A 21,567-nucleotide genomic window follows, 5' to 3' on the forward strand; every position below is an offset into this window, starting at 1 on the left:
AAATAAATAAAAATGTTGGCATTTGAGTAAAAAAAATAAAATAAAATAAAAATTTTTGCTAGAGGGGCACGTGGGTGGCTCAGTCAGTTACATGTCAGAATCATGATTTGCTGGGTCATGATCTCAGGGTTCATGGGATGGAGCTCCTCACAGGGCTCTGTGCTGACAGAATGCTTGAGATTCTCTCTCTGCCCCTCCCCTGCTCACATGTGTGTGTGTGTGTGTGCATGTGCATGTGTGTGCACGCACATGCACATATGTGCACGTGTTCTCTCACTCTCTCAAACATTAAAATATTAAAAAACATTTTAAAAGCTTTTACTAGAAATATAAGAAAACATCTTTTCTCCTTAGATTTAGACAAAAAATACTAATTTTAAAAGTACAGAGAAATCAGTCTTGCTTTAAGAATTTATTTTATTTTTAATGATGTATTATTTAAACTTTTTAAATGTTCATTTATATTTGAGAGAAAGACAGAGCTCAAGTGGGGAAAAGGCAGAGAGAGGGAGACACAGACTCCAAAGCAGGCTCCAGGTTCTGAGCTGTCAGTACAGAGCCAATGCAGGGTTTGAACCCACGAACCCATGAAAGCATGATCTAAGCCAGACACTCAACTGACCAAGCCACCCAGGCACCCCAAGAATGTATTATTTTAAAGACACCTTAAATATATGGAGGAAAAAAGCCATGATCCTAAAGATAAATAGATGACAGCTGCAAGACTTAAAGCCAAAAAGACGTAAGTTCCAGGAACAGATGAACACTAAAGAACTCCCACTAATCAGTGAGAAAGTCAGAAATAATCCAATAATCAATAATAAACAGAAAAAAAGAGAAATAAACACTAACAGGAAAAAGGTATGCTAAATAAACATGTGGAGAGACTGCTCAATCTTCATGATGATCAGGAATATGCAGATCAAGATGGAAACGTGACACCGCTGTACACGGTGTTGATCGGCAAAAATAAGATGTCCAAAACAGTCAGGGTTTCAGAAGATGCAGGGCAATGGGGTGTCATCTACACTGCTGGCACTATAAATTAATACAGCCACTTTGGGAAACAAACCACTCTGATAAGTTGATATTTTAGTTAATTATTCACACTCCAGCAATTCCATGTCTGTACACAGTCAAGGGAAATTCTTGTACATAAACACATAGTATGCCAAATAATGTTCAGAAAAAGAAAGTTTATAATAATGAAAAAAACAACTAGAAATAAATCAAGTGTCTATGTCCAGGAAAATTGATAAATAAACCATATACTCAGAAAATAAAATTCTATATATCTATAAACATTAAACAACTTAGCTACATGTAACAAACATCATTAACAAAATATTGAATTTAAAAGTTAAGTTCCAAGAGAATAGTTACAATATGATACCCTTATTTGAAAGTTCCAAACTATTTAAACTGAACAATGCATCAATCTGGGGGGGGGAGGCAATGAATGAATATGTAAAAAGTCATAAAAATAAGGGAGCTTACCACAGTAGACTACTATAAAGCTTATTCAAATGTTCAAAATAACCATTTTCAGGTCTTTATATGCCAACCAAGACAAGACTGCATTTGAGATCATGAAAAAAAACCATGAGACAAGCCTGATATTCACACTAGACCTTCTTACCTGGAGACATTTTTCTATCCATTTTGCATGGAAATCGAACAAGGGCATAGGAAGGCAGTCTCATTACGTGGTAGGAACAGTTTGTAGTACCGAGGTGAAACAAAATTCTGAAGGAAAGAAAAGAGGGGTGCCTGGGTGGCTCAGTCGGTTAAGTGTCCGACTTCGGCTCAGGTCATGATCTCACAGTTCGTGGGTTCAAGTCCCGTGTCCGGGTTTGTGCTGAATGCTTGCTCAGAGCCTGGAGCCTGCTTCAGATTCTGTGTCTCCTTCTCTCTCTGCTTCTCCCTGCTCACGCTCTTACTCTCTCTCTCTCAAAAACTAATAAATCAAAAAAAAACTTTAATAAAAAAATAAAAATAAAAAAGGAAAGAAGTTGAAGTGAAAAAGTATGAAATATCTCTGTAAAACTTATGCATAAGTTACTCAGATGACTCCTAAGGTATGTATCCAGCTTGCAAAGGATCTAAGAGGATATCACGGACCCCCTGGGAGAATGGAGAAATGAGCTGATATTTCAGAGGACACAGAATGCTAGAGACATGGTAAGCAATAGGCTAAAAACTTGAGTTTAAATATGTTGATGAATACCAAGCACTTTTAACTGAGACCACAGGAGGCCATGTCCTAAGTGTAAGTAAGAGCCCAGTACTAAGAGTGAGGGAAAGACTGCAATTGAAGGACTATAGCAAATTCTAAAACTAAACCTCAATAGTATCAAGATGATATGTTAGTTACTCAGATGTATTCAGGGACAGCATTTTACAACCATCAGACAAACATAATATAAGCCAGATCCTACAACCTAAATCCCATATTGTCAATGATAAAACAAAAATTACTATTATACATGTTTAAAAAAGAGTAACTGATAATCAAAAAATTAAATCTTTAGTAGATGAATATTGGAGATAACATACCAAGATTTGAACATGAATAGTAGGTCATGTCTATACGTTAAGAAAAACAGAAGAAATGAGAAAGAGCTGGATATAAAGTTGTAGTTTTTGTACAGGTAGTCTGCATAAAAAAGAATTATAAAGACAGTCAAGAACTGTAAAATAAAAATGTAAAATTAGATATTCACTGAATCAGTGTTAAAAACTGGTCCCAAGAGAAAATGGGACTAGTTAACTCTAAGACATGTTTATACCTGATATTCAAATAAAGCTCAGAGAGTGGAAAAAAAGGTGGAAATACAGTACAAAAGACATAGTTTCCCGTTAAACATATCTAATCAATGTTTAATTGTCTGAAAAAGAAACTGTCATAAGCAATTTTTAAAGAAATAATAGCTGAGAAGTTCCAAAATCTAATGAAATACATCAAGCCATTGACTAACAAATACAGCAGGATAAAGGGAAAAACATTACACCTACCTAGACACATTATACTCAAACATTCTGAAAACCAGAGACAGAAAAAATCTTAAAAGTAGCTTAAAAATATACAAATATACTACCTGGAAAAGTGCAACAATAAGAATGGTAACTGAGTTTTCAAAATAAAATTTATGTAGATAAAAGACTAATAAAATTACATTTGTAAAGTTTTATTTAAAAAAATAACAGGAAACCTGATTTTGATACCCAGAGAAAATATACTTTAAAAAAATGACAACAAGGACACCTTGTGATAATGGCCATGAAGTAAAGTGGTTGTAGAAACCCTCTTATACGTAGCAAATTATAAGCACTTTTATTATTTATTTTCTTCTCTTAATTTATTTAAAAGATCTATGAGAGGGGTTCTAGTTATGCCAAATTGGCATAATCTACTATAGCCCATAGCTCCTGCTTGATGGACCTCTCATTTCTGGACAAAATGCAAAAAAACAATCACTTGAGGACTCTAACAGGTGACAAAAAACGTAGGCAGAATGTGGAAGGGTGTCCAAACTTAGAGAAGCAAACTGCCTGCAGATGAATATCCTCTCTCTCTGTAGAGACATTGACAATTACATGGACTAGACACAGACAGAGATATATGTATGTATTAATTGCACATATATGCATATATATATTTTTTCTCTCTCCACCCCATTCTTGCTCCATTTTACCTTTAGGGGGATCTTATTATGATCAGCATGGTGGTGGTGGTGATAGCAATGGTCCCTAAAGGTAGCACAGAAACCCATCATTGCTCTACATTCATTGAACTTGAACATAGAACAAACAAAAATTATTCAGTCTGAAAAAACAAATAGGGTTGAAAATGAGAAAGCCTGAGAACAATATAAATATTAATATTGATAAATGGGCCATTAGAGCCCCCAGAAGAAAAGAAAAAGGTGCTCTCGCTCTCTCTCTCTCTCTCTCTCTCTCTCTCTCTCTCTCTCTCACACACACACACACACACACACACACACACACACACTACTTAAAGTAATAATTACGGAAACTATCCCAGTATTGGTAAAAGCATATATTTATGAATTCAAGACATTCAGTGAACTCCCAAAAGCATATACACAAGGAAAACTATGCTTAGATGCAGCTTAATCAAGTTGCTGAAAACCAAAGGAAAAAAAATGTGAATGCAGCTGGAGGAAAGTAGCATGTTACATTCAGGGGAACCAGGTTTGGGATGACCATGGATGTCTTGCAGAGAATACAGATGTCAGGATAAAAAAAACTGTCAACTTAGAATTCTATACCAAGTTAAAATATCCTTCAGGAATTAAGATCTCAGAAAAAGGGAAACTAGAATTTTTTGCCAGAAGACCTGTACTACAAATAATGCTAAAGGAATTGTTTCAGGCTAAAGGAAGGAAAACAATTTCAAAGAGAAATGTGGATCTCTGGGGAAAAGGCAAATAAAATAAATGGTAAATATTTAAAGACTTTTTCACCAGCAGAAGTACTGTTAAATAGGTATGACTGCTGAAATTTAAAAAAATCATTATATTGTATACCTTGGGTTTCCAATGTATGTATGTATGCATGATCTATCAATCTATCTATCTATCTATCTATCTATCTATCTATCTATCTATCTATATTTCTATACCTCAAAATAAATCAGAGATAAGCTGAGAGAATTATAGGAACCTAGATGTTACAAAGTTTCTACATTTTATGTAACATAGTACAATATTAACTCTAAGTAAACTGTGAAATACAGATAAATATACATACAGGCATATACATATAGAATGATAGATCCTTAAATATTGATACAAAGAGATAAGCCCCAAAATGAAATAAACTAAAATGGAACATTAAAAATATTTAAATATGTAATTCAAAAGAGGGCAAGAAAGGTGACAAAATACCAACATAAAAATAGAGAATAAGACAAATAACAAAATTGTAGATATAAATGCAACTATATCAATAATTAGCTAAGATGGTAGGTCTGAAGGGATACTGAGAGGGTGGACAAAAAGGAGCATCCTATTATGAACTCCCTATAGAAGTTATAATTTAAATATAAATGCTAGACAGACTGAAAATAAATAGTGGATAATGGCCAAACATATTAATTTTTATGGAATGTAGCCAAAGCAGGGCGTATGGGGAAATGTGTAGAGTAAAAGCTTACATTACAGAAAGACTCAAGATAAAAAATAAGTAACCTATTTCTATCCTTAATTAGAGAAAAAAAAGAGTAAATTAAACCCAAAATGAAACAAAACAAAATAGATGGGAAATAATATAGTTAAAAGAAGCAATCACTGAATTTGAAAACAGAAAAACAATAGAGAAAAATCAATGAAATCAAAAGCTACCTTTTGAGAAAATCAGTAAGACTGATAAAACTAGTTAGACTGACCAAGAAATAATGACACAAATCACCAATATCCCCAATGAAAATGACACATCACTACAGACTTTAAAATAATAAGGAAATATTGGGGCGCCTGGGTGGCTCAGTTGGTTGAACTCCAACTTTGGCTCAGGTCATGATCTCATGGTTTCTGAGGTCATGATCTCATGGCTTGTGAGGTCACAATATTATGGCTCCACATTGGCTCTGTGCTCACAGCTCAGAGCCTGGAGCCTGCTTCAGATTCCAGGTCTCTCTCTCTCTCTCTGTCTCTCTCTGCCCCTCTCCCACTCACTCTGTCTCTCTCTCCAAAATAATTTTAAAAATTAAAAAATTTTAAATAAATAAATAAATAAAACAAAATAAGGTAATAAGGAAATATAAATAATTATATGCTCATAAATTAAACAACTTAGTAAGGACCAGTCCTTAAAAGACATAAACTATCATAATCACTCATGAAGAATTCAATAACCAGAATATCTCAAATGTATATTAAATGCATAAAATTTATAATTAAAAAATCTTTCAAAAAAAGAAAATTTCAGGCATAGATGATTTTGTTGACAAAACCTACCAAACACTTCTGGAAGAAATAGTGATTACTTTAGACAATCTTTCCAGAAAATGGAGGGAGCACATGTCAGTGTATGATATAAAAATATTGAATGTACACACTAAATAGTAATAGCTTGGAGGGTTTTAAAATACATGTAGACTCAGCAGTTATGAGAGAGAAAATGATATTTTAAAAATAAACCACGCAAGGCAAAAAAGGAAGAGAAAACAAAGAATATGAAGTATGTGGATCAAATAGAAAGTGAATTAAAAAATGATGACCATAAGCCCAAGAGATTAGCCATTGCTTTGAATGTAAACAGACAAAATACCATCAATCAAAAATCGAGAACTGTACTGTACTGAGAAGGGGATTAATAGCTTTTAAATGAAAAGAAGAAAAGCAAAATTACAGTATGTACCCAAACATATCAAGAAGCCATTGAAAAGAATAACAAATTATAGTAAAATAAGTACAACTGGAGGCCCTGGACATAATGCAAGAGGCAACCAAAGGAGATCTCTGGGAGATCAGGAGGAGACAGCAAACGGGTTAGGGAACTCAGGACTGGAAGCACACAGTGGCAGAGTGTTTTATGGTCCCCAACCACCAGAAGAGAGCATCTCAGGCCTGGTGGGAACTTCTAGTCTAGCCCTAGGAGGCTCATTGTTCCCCTGCCAGCCCAGCCCAGAAGCACTAGCCTGGGAAATCCCTCAGGAGCTTTTCCAGCAACAAATGGCACATCATTTGTTCTCTTCCTTTCCCTTCCCTTCCCTTCCACATCAGCCTGAGCCTCTCCTGACCCATGATGAGACACCTGAACAGTTGGGCAATCACCAACAGGGGTGATTCTACCACATAAGTGCCCAATCCACAGATATCTTTGTCTCCATAGGTCTCAGAATCCCCATCTCCACTGACAGTCACCAGATGACATTAACAGGGTGAATCCTGCCACAATCAGGGCTCAGCCAGGGAAATGCCCTCTGTTTCCTAGAGACAGGGTGATCTGACCACAAATGCCCTGCCTTGGAAAGTGGTCCTCACTTTCATAGGCCAGAAACTCTCTTCCTTTAACAAGAGGAACCAGGTGACCCATCCAAGAGAAAACCCATTCACTCTCCTCAGGAAGCCTAAAGAGGGAAAACCAGAAGCCCCCAAAGCACCAGATAAACTAGGCCAACCAAAATAACATCAACTCTTAAAATTAAGTAGTCATGGAAAACACAGCAGACAAAAGTAGGACAGACTTATGTGCTAAAACAAAAGAGGGTAACTCCCTATGAAAATAAGAGATTTAAATAGAATACAGCCTCCTAAGATAATTAACACAATGTTCAGAATATAGTAAAAAATTTACCCATCATACCAAGAACCAGCAAACTAACAATTTGGATGAGAAAAGACAATCAATCAATGCTAAAACCAAGATGATCAGATGTTTGAATTATCTGATAAAGATTTCAAATGTCACCATAAAAAGTGTTGCAAAATGCAATTACAAAATCTTTTGAAACAAAGTGAAAAAAATAGAAAATCTCAGTAAAGAGAGTATAAAATAGAACAATATAGAAGTCATGCAACTGAAAAAATACAATGGCAAAAATTTAAAAACTCACTGGGTGGAATCAATCATAAAATTTAAATGGCAGGATACAGAATTGGCAACTGGAGAACAAAGTAATAAAATTTACCCAACATGAGCAACCAAGGGAAAATCAACCGAAAAAGAGATGACTAGGATCTGAGTTAGGGACTTGAGGGACAAAAGACCTAACCTTCATTCCACTGAAATCCTGGAAGGAAAAAAGAAAAAGAAAGAGTATTGTTAGCAATTCCCCAAATTTCATGAAAGACATGTAAACCTACAGACTCAAGAACATAGGAATTGCAAACAGGATAAATTCAAAGAAATCTACATCAAGACACATCACAAGAAAACTTCTGAAAATCAAAGATGAAAAAAAAAATCTTTAAAGCATCTAGAGAAAAACTATCCAGAAGAAAACCAATTTCTTTTTTTTATTTATAGTTTATTGTCAAGTTGGTTTCCATATAACACCCAGTGATCTTCCCCACAAGTGCTCCCCTCCATGACCATCACCCCCTTCCCCCCTCCCTCTTCAGCCCTCAATTTGTTTTCAGTATTCGAGTGTCTCGTGATTTGCCTCCCTCCTTCTCCCTAATTTTTTCAATGACAGAGAATCCTCTTCTAAAATCATGGAAGCTAGTAGAAAATGGTACAACACTTCTCCACATATCACTTCTCCAGAGGAAAAATAAGAACCCTCAACCACAAAGGAAAACTAAAAGAATATGTAGCTAGCAGATCCTTAAGATTGCCAAAGGAAATTTATTAACCAGAAAGGAAAAGGATAAAATAATTCTTGGAGCATCATGAATATAAAAGAACAGCAAAAAGAGCAGAAATGTGAGTATATACCTACCATAGACTGTGCTCTTCCTAAGTTTTATAAATTACATTTGATGATTAAAACATAAATTATAATACCATCTGCTACTCAAGACAATGGTATTTAAAAGTGAAGAATGGAAAAAGGATCTAAATGAAAGTAAGATTTCCAGACATCACTTGAAATGACAAAAGGCTGATATGACTAGACTGTCACATGTGTGCAAACACACACGCATGTGCACACACACACACACACACACACTCACAAGTACAAATGAAACTGAGGGAATCTGAAACTGAATCAGATTCATGAACTGTGTCAATGTCAAGATCCTGGCTGCATTACTGTACATGAGGATTGCAAAATGTTATCCTTGGGGGGAACTTAATAAAGGGCATACTTGATCTCTATATTTCTCTATATTATTTCTTACAAATGAATGTTAATTATGTTAATCTCAAAATAAAGGTTTAATTTCAAGAAGAATATATTATGAGAAGAATGAAAAATCAGAAGGTACCAAACTTTCCAAATATGAGAACAAATTATAAAATATAAACACATTATAAAACAATAATAATCCAAACAGGAAGGTGTAGGATTGATATAGAAAAGAGAAATCATAAACAGCATCAAAAAAGGAAAAAAAATCAATGTGATTTACTATATTTATAGGAAATAGTAAAAATATAAATTTTATAATTATATTAATAGTTGAAAAAGAATGACTGAATTAATACCTCTTTCTTGACAAAACTGTTAGCAAACCAGAAATTCAGGGTAGTATTCTTAATCATAAAACAAACACCTACTAAAAATATGCAGCAAATATAATGTAAAATTGTGCATTATAAAAAGCTGACCTCTGAGATCAATAACAGGATAAGAACACCCACTACTACTACATTTATTCAACTTGAATTAAAGACCCTAAGTAGTGTGATAAGGAAAGAGGAAGGAATAAAGCCATAAAAATGGGAAATAAAAAATGAAACTCTCATTTTTCGTATATGATGTGACTATGTATATACAAAATCTTAAGAATCTATAAGTAAACTGGGGCACCTGGGTGGCTCAGTCAGTTAAATGTCCGACTTCAGCTCAGGTCATGATCTCACAGTCAATGGGTCCAAGCCCCACGTCGGGCTCTGTGCTGACGGCTCAGAGTCCGAAACCTGCTTCAAATTCTGTGTCTCCCTCTCTCTCTGCTCCTCCCCTGCTCACTTTCTGTCTCTCTCTCTCTCAAAATAAAAAATAAAGACATAAAAAAAATTTAAAAAAAATCTGTAAGTAAACTATTAGAATAAATCAGTGAATAGTTCACTGGAAGCAAGTTTAATATACAAAACCAATATTTCTATATACACACAACAAACAAGCAGAAAAATAAGCTTGATTATATACTCTCTATAATACAATCACAAATATTAATATGGGAGGAAAATCACACAAAAATTATTCAAGATCCCTACAGTAAAAAACTATAAAACTTTCCTGAGGGAAATTAAAAATATAAATAAATTGAGGGGTATAGTACGTTCATGGACAAGATCACTCAATGTTTGTAAGATGTTCACTCTCCCTAAGTTGATCTAGAATCCATGAAATCTCAGGGAAAACCCCAGATTTTTGTGCCTGGGTGGCTCAGCTAATTAAGCATCCAACTCATGACTTTGGCCTAAGTCATGGTCTTATAGTTCATGAGACTGAGCCCTGCATCAGGCTTTGCACTGACAGTGTGGAGCCTGCTTGGGATTCTCTCTTTTCCTCTCTCTCTCTCTGTCCTCCCCCATTCTCCATAAATAAATAAATAGGCTTTTTTAAAATCCCAGATTTTGTTTTGCAGAAAATAAAAATCTAATTTTAAAACATGTGAGGAAATCCAAAGGGCCAAGAACTGTCAAGTCTATCTTGAAAAACAAAAGGAGGAAGCTAGAGGATGTACACTATCCAAACTCAAGAGTTATTATAAAACTGTGATTATTAAAATAGTATGATCTTGGTGCACATACAAATGTCCAAAAACAAACCCACAGTATACAGCTACCTGACTTCTGAAAAGGGTAGTACGGCAAAGCAGTAGGAAAAAGAGTTTATTCTTTCAATTAATGGTATTGAGTCAATCAAATATCTGTATTTTTTTAATATTATCTTGCCTCCAAGACACACCATTCACAGAGACTGAGTCCAGATGTAATGCAGATACAAAGGAGAAGTGTAAAAAAAAAAACATTTAGAAGAAAATATAGGATGACAGCTTCATGTTCTGAAATAGCTATACCTCTTTTAAACAGCACACATAATGTAGTAAACAAATAGGGGGAAAATGGTCAACTGGATAAATGAAACCACATTAAAATTCAGAATTTCTGTTCATTTAAAGATGTCATTAAGAGCATTAAAGAGGCAAGGCACAGCGTGTGAGAAAACAATTCCAATATATATAAAGGACACATATCTAGTTCACCTACAAATCAGTAAGAAAAGGCTGAAAACCAAATTTAAAAAAAATTCATGAAAGACCTGAACAGGCCTCTCACAGAGATCTCCAAATGACCAATAAACACTTGAAAAGGAGCTCAACATCATTAATCATCATGGAAATTAAATCACCCCAGTGAGAAACCATTACCCACCCAGCAGCATGGCTGACATGTAAAGGACTAACAATCCAGGTTTGTTCACTGAGGGTTAGTGAAGAACAAATGACGCTCTTAGGAATTACCCATAGATATGTAAGCTGATAAGAAGCATTTTAGAAAAGTGTTTGGTAGAATCTGTTATTCATCCACATACTTTCTGACCTATATATAGGTCAAGTATATATAACCAACAGAAAGACATGTATGTTCCCCAAAACATGCATCTAAGAATGTTTAAAGCAGGATTCTTGGTAATAGAAAAAAATCTGGAAACAGCTCAAATGCCTTCAACAACAGAATACATAAACAAAGTATGAAATAGTCATAAAAGGCATATGTCCATATATATTAATCATGCCTTTTTATTTTCTGTGTTTCTGGTGCTTTGCTATCCAGGGTCCTGCTGATCCTTTGAGAGACTGCCCCTTCCAGGACTAGTCAATTCCCAGAGACAGTAAATGACTCTCTGGCAGGGGTGCCTTTAGTATGCAAACCAACCAATCCAGAACCTGTCTCACCACCCCCAACCACAGGCTGTATGGAACTTTGCCCCTCTAGGCTACTCCTCTTCTGCCCTCATCCTAGGGTGAAGTATCAGACAACTCAGAGCAGCCCCTATATTCCAGAGTCTGCAGAAACTAATGTCATTTCCAACTACCCAATACTGACTCTGCTTACCCTGCCTCACCTTACCCTGCCTCCTGCAAAAACCACCATAAAGCCTCTTGTCCACATTTTCCACCGTGCCCTCTGCCTCCTGACTGACTCTGGTGCTTCCTCTAGTAGCCCTGTGTGGTGTGACATTCCCCAACCTCCAGGCAACTATTACAAACTATCTTTTCAACACTAGGCATCTCCTGATCTGCTGCCCTCGCCATACCTGAATAACAATAAAACCTACATTTTAAAACACAGTAAGAATGAATGAACTAAAAGTACATACAATAATAATAATGAATCTCACAAACATGACATTGAGCAAAAGAAGGCAGTCACAAAAGAGTATGAAGTATATGTGTAAGGACGCAGGTCTGAATCAAACTGACTTCATGACAGGCTTCAAGTCTCCTCTCTGACCTAGGAGACCTAGGTGTCACTTTCTCAGAATCATTAGACAATAAAAGGGCACACATTGCCCAAGGCAGGAGGGACCATTCTTGTAACACCCAATCAGGAAAGGCCAGCTAACACCCTTACCATTCCTAAGGGCAGGCCTAGAGATAGAAGTTACAGATAATCACTTATTGCTTAAGGCTAGTCACGCCCTACGTGAGAGTCCTGGGTCCACTCTGTAATTCCTTCCAATTTTCCAGAGCTCTGTCCCTATAAATGCAAAAGAGTGAACAATTAACACTCTAAATGTTGTGATTGGGTCCCACCAAAAGTAACAATGTATATGGTTAAAGTTACTGCCAATAATGATAGGCTATAATGATTGGACCCCTGTACCTGTGTCACAATTTCCTGTAACTCCCCCTTCCCAAACCCATAAAGGCCCTGCCCCGCCTTTGTTCGGGGCTCTCAGCATGGATCCATTGCGCTGGTAAAGTCTGTGAGCCCAAGTTTAGGCCCTGCCAGCCTAAACTTGTAATAAAGCCCTTTGCTTTTGCATGCGTGACTCGGTCTCCCTGGCAGTCTCTGGTTTTTGGAGATGATATTAAAATCTGGGCATAACATATGCAATAGATATCAATAGTATTTCTGCTGGGGGGGGGGTACAGTGACCAGAAGGAGGCACAAGGGTGATGCTGTAGTCACTGATGATATCTACACCCACTTGATGGAGGGTGTAGATTGCATGAGCTTGTTCACATTTTGAAAACACATTGTGATTTACTCATGATTTAGGTACTTTTCTGTACGAGTGTTACATGTCAGTTTACATTAGGAAAACCACTGAGATTCAGCCACAATTATATTCAGAATAAAACAGAGTGCATTCCAAAATGGGAAAGAAGAAATTATCTGATACCTCATAGAATAAGTTTAAAAATCAACAATAAGACAAACACTAGGCAGCAGGGAGATGTGAAGAAAAACAAATCAATTAATTAGAGAAACATAAAATACAACAAAATTGATTAAACAAATTAGACTTAGCTCTTTGAAAAAGATCAATAAAAAAAACCTTCTGTCTAGTCAAATCAAGAAATAAAGGGGGACAACACAAATATACAACAGTAGCAATAAAAAGAGAAATATTTCAACATATAGATACTCTCTAAATTATTTGCAAATACTATAAATAGCTTTAGTAATGGATTTGAAAACACCAGTGTTATACAAGATTTTCTGTAAAGCAGACTACTAAAAATTACTTGAGGAATGTAGAAATCAGGAAAGAGAATTTCCAAAACATCAAAGTAATAAGACCAACCACCAGTTCAGGTAATTTTAGGAGTTGAATTCTTTCCAATTTTCCAGAGCTCTGTCCCTATAAATGCAAAAGAGTGAACAATTCCCTACCCATGTTATGCAGGGAGTACAAGCCTAACACAAGTTGAACACAAGCATCTGAGACGGAAAGTATAGGTCAATGTCATGTATCCATGTCGGTGGAAAATCTTAACAGCAATAACAAAAAAGCAAAACCATCATTGTATAAAAATGGGTAGCCAGGCTCAACTCCTGGGACAGGTTGCCTCGTTTACAAAAAGGAAGCAACACACACAAAGAAATGACCCTCTTCTTCCCCTTGCTACTGTCTCTCTGGGTATGACAGCTGGAACTACCACAGCCATCCTGAAATTACGAAGAGACTTCAGACTACACCCTGGGGACAGGCGAATAGAAAGATGAAAAAGACTCAGGCCTTTGATCTGGGTGCAGAACGTCTGCCTTGGCCAACTCTGGAGCCACCGGAGCGTCAGGCCTCTTTTTATGTTAGATAATAAGTCTTCCTTATTGTTTAATGCACATAAATGAACATTCTGTTACCTGCAGACAAGTACATTCTAAAAGTATACAAAGATTAATTATATTTATTCTGAGAGGGGCAAAAAGGGAGAAAAGAGTCTAAGAATGTTTTAAAAATCAATGGAGAGATACGGCGAATTTAGCAGAGCATATGATAAATGTAATGTTCAAGTCAATAGGGAAAGGAAGGATTCCTGGATAGTAGGAACCAATACTGAATAACGTAAAAGTTAGGTCACCAGGTTACAATTTATCCCAAATCAATCCCAATTAGATGGCAGATTACATTAAAATAAAATCAACTGGTAAAAATACTAGAAGAAAGTATGGATGAATAGTATGTACTTTGTGAATTGGGTACAACTTACTCAAAAATACAAGTACATAAATTACCAAGTGTCTCTATGTGAAATTATTTTCTTCAGAGGCAAGCAGTTTATGAGAACAAAATATTTGACACAAATAACCATTAATTCCTTCTGAAAGACCATTTTCTGAAGAAAAACTTCATCCCCCAATATAAAAGAATAAAGGATCTAAGGTGTAATTTACAAAATATGAAACACAATTGACCAATGACTGTATTTTTAAATGCACAATTTCACAAGAAATTTATCGGCATTATTTTTACATGCTGCTACCAAATTAGCAAAAAATGTTTAATATATCACTCAATTTTTTGAGCAGAAGATGCAACAGAAACTTCCATATAGTACTGGTGGATGTGGAAATTTTTAAATTTTTTATAATCAATTTGAAAATAGGTACTTTAAATAGGAACTTTAAAAAATTATTATCCTTGATTTGATAATTCCCCTCCTTAAGAAGTAGAAGGAAATAAATATAGATGCAATAAAATTGCATACATATTGGATGTCCATTCCAGCATTATTCCATAGGATATGATATAAATGCCTAAACATTCATCATCTAGGAAGATAAAATAAGTGATAGCTCCTTGTAAGCTGAGAAATGTATTTCCATTAAAAATCATAGTAAAGAAAAGTGAAAGCAATGAGAAAATGCTCCCAATGTAGTATTAAGTTTGAAAGTCAGGATATAAAATGCATGTACAATAAATAGCAATTTGATCAATATACATATCACCTTCTCTATTGCTATGTACAGAGCAAGGAAAAAAAAAAAGAAGAAAGAAGGCAAAAGCACTGGAAACACAAACAGTATTTATTCTTCGGTTCAGAGATTATGGCTTTTATGTTCTTCTTTTCATTTATCTGCATTTTCTAATCATTCTACCCTAAATGAGCATATATTGACGCTATCTTCAAAACGAAATGATACAGGCACTTAAAATGAAATACTTAATTGTATCTCTTCCTTATCCCTTTACTGGGATGAAGCAGCAGGGTTTGTTTTGGCTCTCAGCTCTCTATCAAAAGTGGTTCCGCACAAGGGTTCGGAACGGTTGACATTTTACTCGGGAAATATGCTGCAAGAATGCTAATCCATGAAGAGACTGAAGTTTATTTCTCTTCCGTGACTCACTGTGCACAGCTGGGAGCCTCCATCAGAGCAGCTTAATAGAGACACTGCACAATCCTCGGGCTGGATTCTCCCAGCCCCACCACCGCCCACCTCCCTTCCCTCACTGTTAAATCTACAGTGCAGATCCCGGTACCAGCTGCTGAAGCCGCCAGGTAACGGATTCCACTTGTACTCTAAGAGGCAGTCTCTACTACATCACATGAGCTATCCTGTCTACTGGCTGCTGCCTCTTCCACCTGGCCTCACTGCTTGGAACTTCTGAACTGTGAGAATGTGGGACGATTTGTTAACACAGTGTAGCAGACCTGGGCAAGAATGTTAATGATGCACTTTCAAGCCCCAGGAGGGCTGGGTCCTATGGCATGGAGATCACTACATGATGATCAATTATGCCTCTATGAATTATCAGCAGCCACAGGACCCACCCAGGGACATGATATAAAGGAAGGCATTTGATTCCTGTCCAAAGCCAGCTTTCAAGAAGAAAGGAAATTGACAGAGAAAACGGAAGAAGCATCTTAAACTGGTTAAAGGAGAATGAAGCCCTCTGATTTCTTTGGATAATTACTGGAATGAGGAGGCTGAGCCAAGGGCATTCATTGGTGGAACTTCAGCAGGCTTTAGATCAACAGGAAAGAGCTCTGAGGCCCTAATGCTGGCTCTGGAGGTAGTGTGCAGGGTGCAGTGACAGGAGGATGGGGTAGAAAGTAGAGTGAAGGGATCATGGAACCACATTGTCCTGAGTTCAGAAAAAAATACCCCGGGCCCTGTGCTACACATCACCTTCAAGAAATCTGCCCTCCAGCCCAAGAACAGTCATAGGATTGTTAGTGCTACATAATTGAGTCTTTCTAGTCTCTGGGCCTCAGTTTCCCAAGTAGAGCTGCTCATAAAACCACAGAGAAGATACTGGAGACAGGGAAGATGGTGCAGGGATCCTCACGACCCCCTACCCCAATTCCCTATCTAGGGCAACTATAACTGTCTGCTTCTACAACTATTTAATGTATTTGGGTTCCAAGGAGGTTCTGCTGAAACCAATTTTCTAGGACTAAAGAAAAGCTTGAAAGCACTGGACTAAATTCTTTCTCAGTTTCCTGGCTCTCTGTCTCAAGGAGCACAAACAGCCCTGTTCTCTCTCATCACCAGTGTATTCTTTGTACTGAAATGCCAATGCATAGAGCAAACTCATAGGCTTTCCTGAAGCTTTCTGCCCACCTCCTCACCCTCTTGGCCAAGGAGACAGGCCACCCTCCACGAAGCCAGTGAATCAGGTGGATAGTGCCTGTGGGAAATGATGTTCAAAGGGCCTTCAGGCAGCTGGCAGTTTCCCTAGGGTTTCACTGCAGTAGGGACCCTGCATTAGTGGAAGAAAACGAGTCCACACCAGTATCATTGGGATGGAAAAGAGCAGAGATCCTCAACAATCATATCACAGAAAAATGTTTCTGCAAGGCTGTAGCTGTGTCATACTTGTGGGGGAAAAAAAAAGACAACCATGTTTTCCTTCCTCCTTTAATCACACCAAAACAGTCCTAAAAACAACATTCATCAGAGGCCAAGTTCCCAGCACATCCTCCCTCATGGTCTTTATATAAGGAGTGGGTATCTGGTCCCATGCACAATAGGGGGGATGGGGCACTGCTGGGCACACAGAGCCCTCCTGTTGTCTCTGACCTCAGGCTTTGGCTGAAGTCCAGGGAGCTTCAAGGTGGAAGGCCATGTTCTTGTTTTATTTTGAAAGAGACAGAGACAACATGAGTGGGGGAAGGGCAGAGAGCAATGGAAGAGAGATGCCAAGCAGGTTCCACACCTCATGTCAGCACAGAGCAGGATGTGGGGCTTGATCCCAGGAATGATGGGATGGTGATCGGAACTGAAACCAAGAGTCGGATGTTTAACCAACTGAACCACCCAGGCTCCCCCTGGAAGGCCATGCCCTAAGTCTGCCTATAAGTGTCTGCTCTTGTGGAGTCTGGGGTAGAATGCTCAGAGATGGGGTATGGCCCCACCTGCCGGAAGCTAGGGCGAGAACTCACTGCTCAGCGTTGCATCAGGGTCATTACACCAACTGAGTCCTTGAATAACCAGGAGACTGTATTATCTGCACCTCCCATCTGAAAAAATAAAGGTTCAGAGAAGGGAAGTGGCTTCGAAAGCTCAGGAGAGGCAGAGCCAGGAGTGACACAAAGGCCCCTGAGTCAGTGAAACAACATACGTGTAAGGCACCTGTGTTCACAGTAGGTGTTCAGTAGTCTGTGCTCTGCTCCCTCCTGTCCTGTACTGAACAGCCTCCTGTGCCCCCACCTTTGGTAACTTCCCTACAGGTGGTTTCCCACAATCCTGCCCCAGCTCATGTCATAAGCTAAGGACATTTGCCTGAGTAAGCCCGTGGAGCTCTCCTTTGCTGATTTCTGTCTGAACAAAGAGAAAGCCAAGTAGAAATCCATGGAGCTTCGATAGTAACAAGCATGCACCTCCAGGAAAAATGCCAGGCTAAGTCCTATGGGAGCCTGATGTGACTTTCAGCAAAGCCTGCCCCCGTGGGGTTGCCTGGTGATCACCCATGCCAGACAGCTCCAAGCCAAACAGAGAGATGATTGATATTTTGCCTGGAGTTACACAGCAGACTGGTGACACAGACCTTTGAATTTGCCATCCAGCACTCCCTCAACAAGAACGCACTTCCTGGATGAGATAATTTAATTAGTATTTGTCCAGCACCCTGCAGCGAAAGGCAATCACCTACCCCTTCCATCCTCTGAAGGGGCTGAGTAATCCACAGCCTTGATGCCATTTTATCTAAAGCGTCTGGGTGACTCACCCTCCCTGAGATTTCCCTCCAGAGTATTTACCTTAAGAAAACATCCATTTATTCCGTAATTTAAACAGTTCCTCGGTTTAAATCTTAAAGAGGCTACTGGGCTTTAGTCTGGGGGCCTGTGTTTGTTTGTTTTCTACAGTTGTTTTTAAAATATATGCATATGCATATTTATACATATCTATACATTTATACATACATATATGCATATAAGTATACATAGATATGTTATATAAATTATAATGATAGTCTATATAATACATATACAGAAATTATATAAATATAAGTAGAGAGAGAGAAACTAGAATATATACATATATTGAGATAGGCACCATTTTTGGCAGAGAATCCGTGACCCTGCCCTAACATGACAGCATCTGGGAGTCAGCCCAGATGGCCCCTATTGGACATAGCCAAAGAGATGCAGTTGAAGGGATTCCTCAGTTGCCCCTAGCTCCCTAGAATGAGCGATCTCTGCCTTTGTGTGCCTCAGGGCTCTAACCCTCAATCCGATCTCCACCCTAAACTTTACGTTTAGGTCACCCCAGTTTCCCAGCCCTACCCTTCAACAGCCCCATCATCCACCACAAACCATAGCACAGCCCTGCCTTCAAATGCTGCCCGAGGCCTAAGCACTCTGCCCCAATCCCCTCGCCTTGCTTCATCCTGAAACCTCCCAGACCTTGCTTGAATGCACCCTGGGCACGAATAACAAACATTTGCTATGGTAAATCCCATTCCCTGCTTTCCAGATAACTTCTCCTTAACAGAGATAAGCTCCCAGGCAGACAGATAACAACTGGGATATGCAGTTATTAAGGTCAGATTTTAAAATGACAAAAGGATACATTTTAAAATAAAGCCCACTTGAAAATCAGCTTCCCTTCCAACTCAATTACATTCAGGCCTCCTGCTCTCCGAAGCTTCTTAGACTCAGAGATTCCAGCTCCCATTGGCTTTGGGGGTATTGGAGGAGAGTTGCCATGACAACATGGAAGGCCCAGACACCTGAAACAGGAAGTGGAGGACACAGTGCCTCTCCGTCTCTAAGGCTCCTCGAGCTGCCAGTGTGGCCTTATGAGGCAGGGACCCCCACAGCCAATGTTCCCACCCACTGTGGGACCTTGTTGAAGTTGAGCTAAAGGAAGGGATGCAGGGGCAGCAAGGGAGCCCACAGGTAGGCCTGAGTGTCACCAGCCTCTGAGGACCACTGGGGGCGGAAGGTATGTACGGTAGCAGATGTGAAATAGTCATTTCAGCAGGTAGCTATACTCTGCAACCCCCTATTGTATCAGAGTGACTAAGAGGGCTCCCCAGTGCTGGTTTCTCCTTACCAGGTGGGAGTCCTAGCACAAGCCCATTTCTGTTGCCATCACGAAGGACCCAGACCAATGCTGACCACCCATCCCTGGCCCTCCACCAAGCCTCACAGCTCTGTGCATCCCTAATCAAATATCACAAGCCATCCCTGATGCCATTGACATTGCACATCACACCATGGTCCTCCAGGGTTATCACACCATAGTGGCCAACTCACTTTACAATGGCACAAACAAACCTCTGAGCTCCAAAATACCATCAGACCATGTTTGTCACTGTTGCACCATGACCAATTATTGAGCCTGCTATTATTTATATGACCAACCTATGGCTCCACCTTCTGTCATAAGATGGGCTGAAGCCCCCCAACTCTCACATCACACCTGGATCCCCAGCCATCCCAGTCTCTCTGTGGGAAACCAGTACTACTCCCATGTGGTAACTGTTGATCAACCACCCCCGGTAAGTCCTCTAGCCCTCCACCCTCCACCATTCTACGCATGCATCCTTCTACCTGCTCCTGAAGGAGCACAGCCAAAGAGTCAACCCTCACTCAGATTCTTGAGATCCCAATAGCACATTAGCCTTTGCTGCTTCTCCACTGCCCCCAGCTAATGCCAGAGGCCAGGCTAGAGGGCTCATTGACAAGGGTTTATCCTGCCCTGATGAGAGCTCACTATTCCCTATTCACCTCTTGGGCACTGGTTAGTAGAGATGTCTTCCTTTCAAGTGTATAGAAATATATGTGTCGGTGATTATATGATCCTGTGCCTGAGTGTATGCTAACCAGTGGACCATTCCTAGGAGTGCATCTAAGCCAGCTGCGTGACCGGGCTCTGGGAACCCAGCCACTGCCATTACCTGCTACTCCATTGTCAGCTCCACACTGGCTCACAATGACCACATCCGAGGTTCTTGGATAACTGTTCCAATACCTTTCTTGCTACATTGACTTCTTGGTCCCTATACCTACTAGACTCTTGTCTTCACAAGCCTTCCCTTAATTTTGGAGGTTCCAATTGTGAGTAAAGGTTGCCTTCCTCACCCCCAAGTCTTCAGCCTTGAAAATCTCCCATAGGAGGAGAGAAGAAGAGGAAAATATCACCAGAAGAGACCCCAGGCCAACCAGTTGCATTAGCATCAAATAAAGTAGCCTAACCCCACCCTGAGCTACTCGGCTTATCTGCCTCTCCCATCTCCCTCCACTGGGCTCCACTGTTCCCTGCTTCCCACCCTCCTCATGGCTCATTTTTCTGTTCATGGTTTGTCTCACTCTTAGATCTGGGGGGCACTGGCCATAACCTCAGACTCCTGCCTAAGCCACAATTACACCTGCTCCTGCAGTTGGGCTAATTTTGGCCACTCTAGAAAAATATATTGTCCCTTCCAGCTTCAGCCTCAGCCTGCATGGTTGGCCATCCAGGGCCATGCAGTGGGACCAGGTGGAGCCAGGGGCCCCGCAGTACTGACTGTATTAATGGAACTTCCTGGCTGAAAACGACTCTAGGCCTTCTCCACACTGTGCCCCACAAATACCAGCATCAGCGGCAGTATCATCAGAGAGAGGCAGGGAAAGGGGACCTTTGTGCTGGTTAACACCTGCTCAGAACATACAGCCAGTGGCACAGCTGCAGGAGGAGAGGGAGGAGGGTGCCCTGTGGCTTACCTTCCGCATGTCTTTGCCAAAGGTCTCACTATAGGTTGTGCCGAGGATTTCAAACTGGACATAGGGATTCGAGCTGTCCTCCCGAAACTCCATCACCCCTGTGAGGCCAGTGATGTGGCCCTGCAGGAGAGAAGGAAAACCCATTGAGGAAAATATGGATGGAAGGGGTGGAATCACAAAGACAAAGAAGGGAAGGCACTGGTCACCAAGTAGGGGACAATCAAGATCCTGGGGAAGCACTGGACAGACTGTAATGAGGACAGGGTTGCTAGCAGTCCCATAGCCTCAGAGCAAGATTGATACTTTCTAGACCACT

The 21,567-nt window shown here is 39.3% G+C and overlaps 1 protein-coding gene across 1 annotated transcript in view; it reads right to left on the minus strand.

The window, feature by feature from the left end:
* Positions 1-21,567, minus strand: part of GRID1 (glutamate ionotropic receptor delta type subunit 1) — a 693,764-nt gene that overhangs the window by 190,745 nt on the left and 481,452 nt on the right. The window contains exon 8 of the mRNA XM_029919939.1: positions 21,252-21,371. Coding sequence (XP_029775799.1) covers positions 21,252-21,371 — 120 coding nt within the window. The remainder of the gene's footprint in view (positions 1-21,251; positions 21,372-21,567) is intronic.

Source organism: Suricata suricatta, chromosome 2 (assembly GCF_006229205.1).
Source record: "Suricata suricatta isolate VVHF042 chromosome 2, meerkat_22Aug2017_6uvM2_HiC, whole genome shotgun sequence".
Taxonomy (NCBI): Eukaryota; Metazoa; Chordata; class Mammalia; order Carnivora; family Herpestidae; genus Suricata; species Suricata suricatta.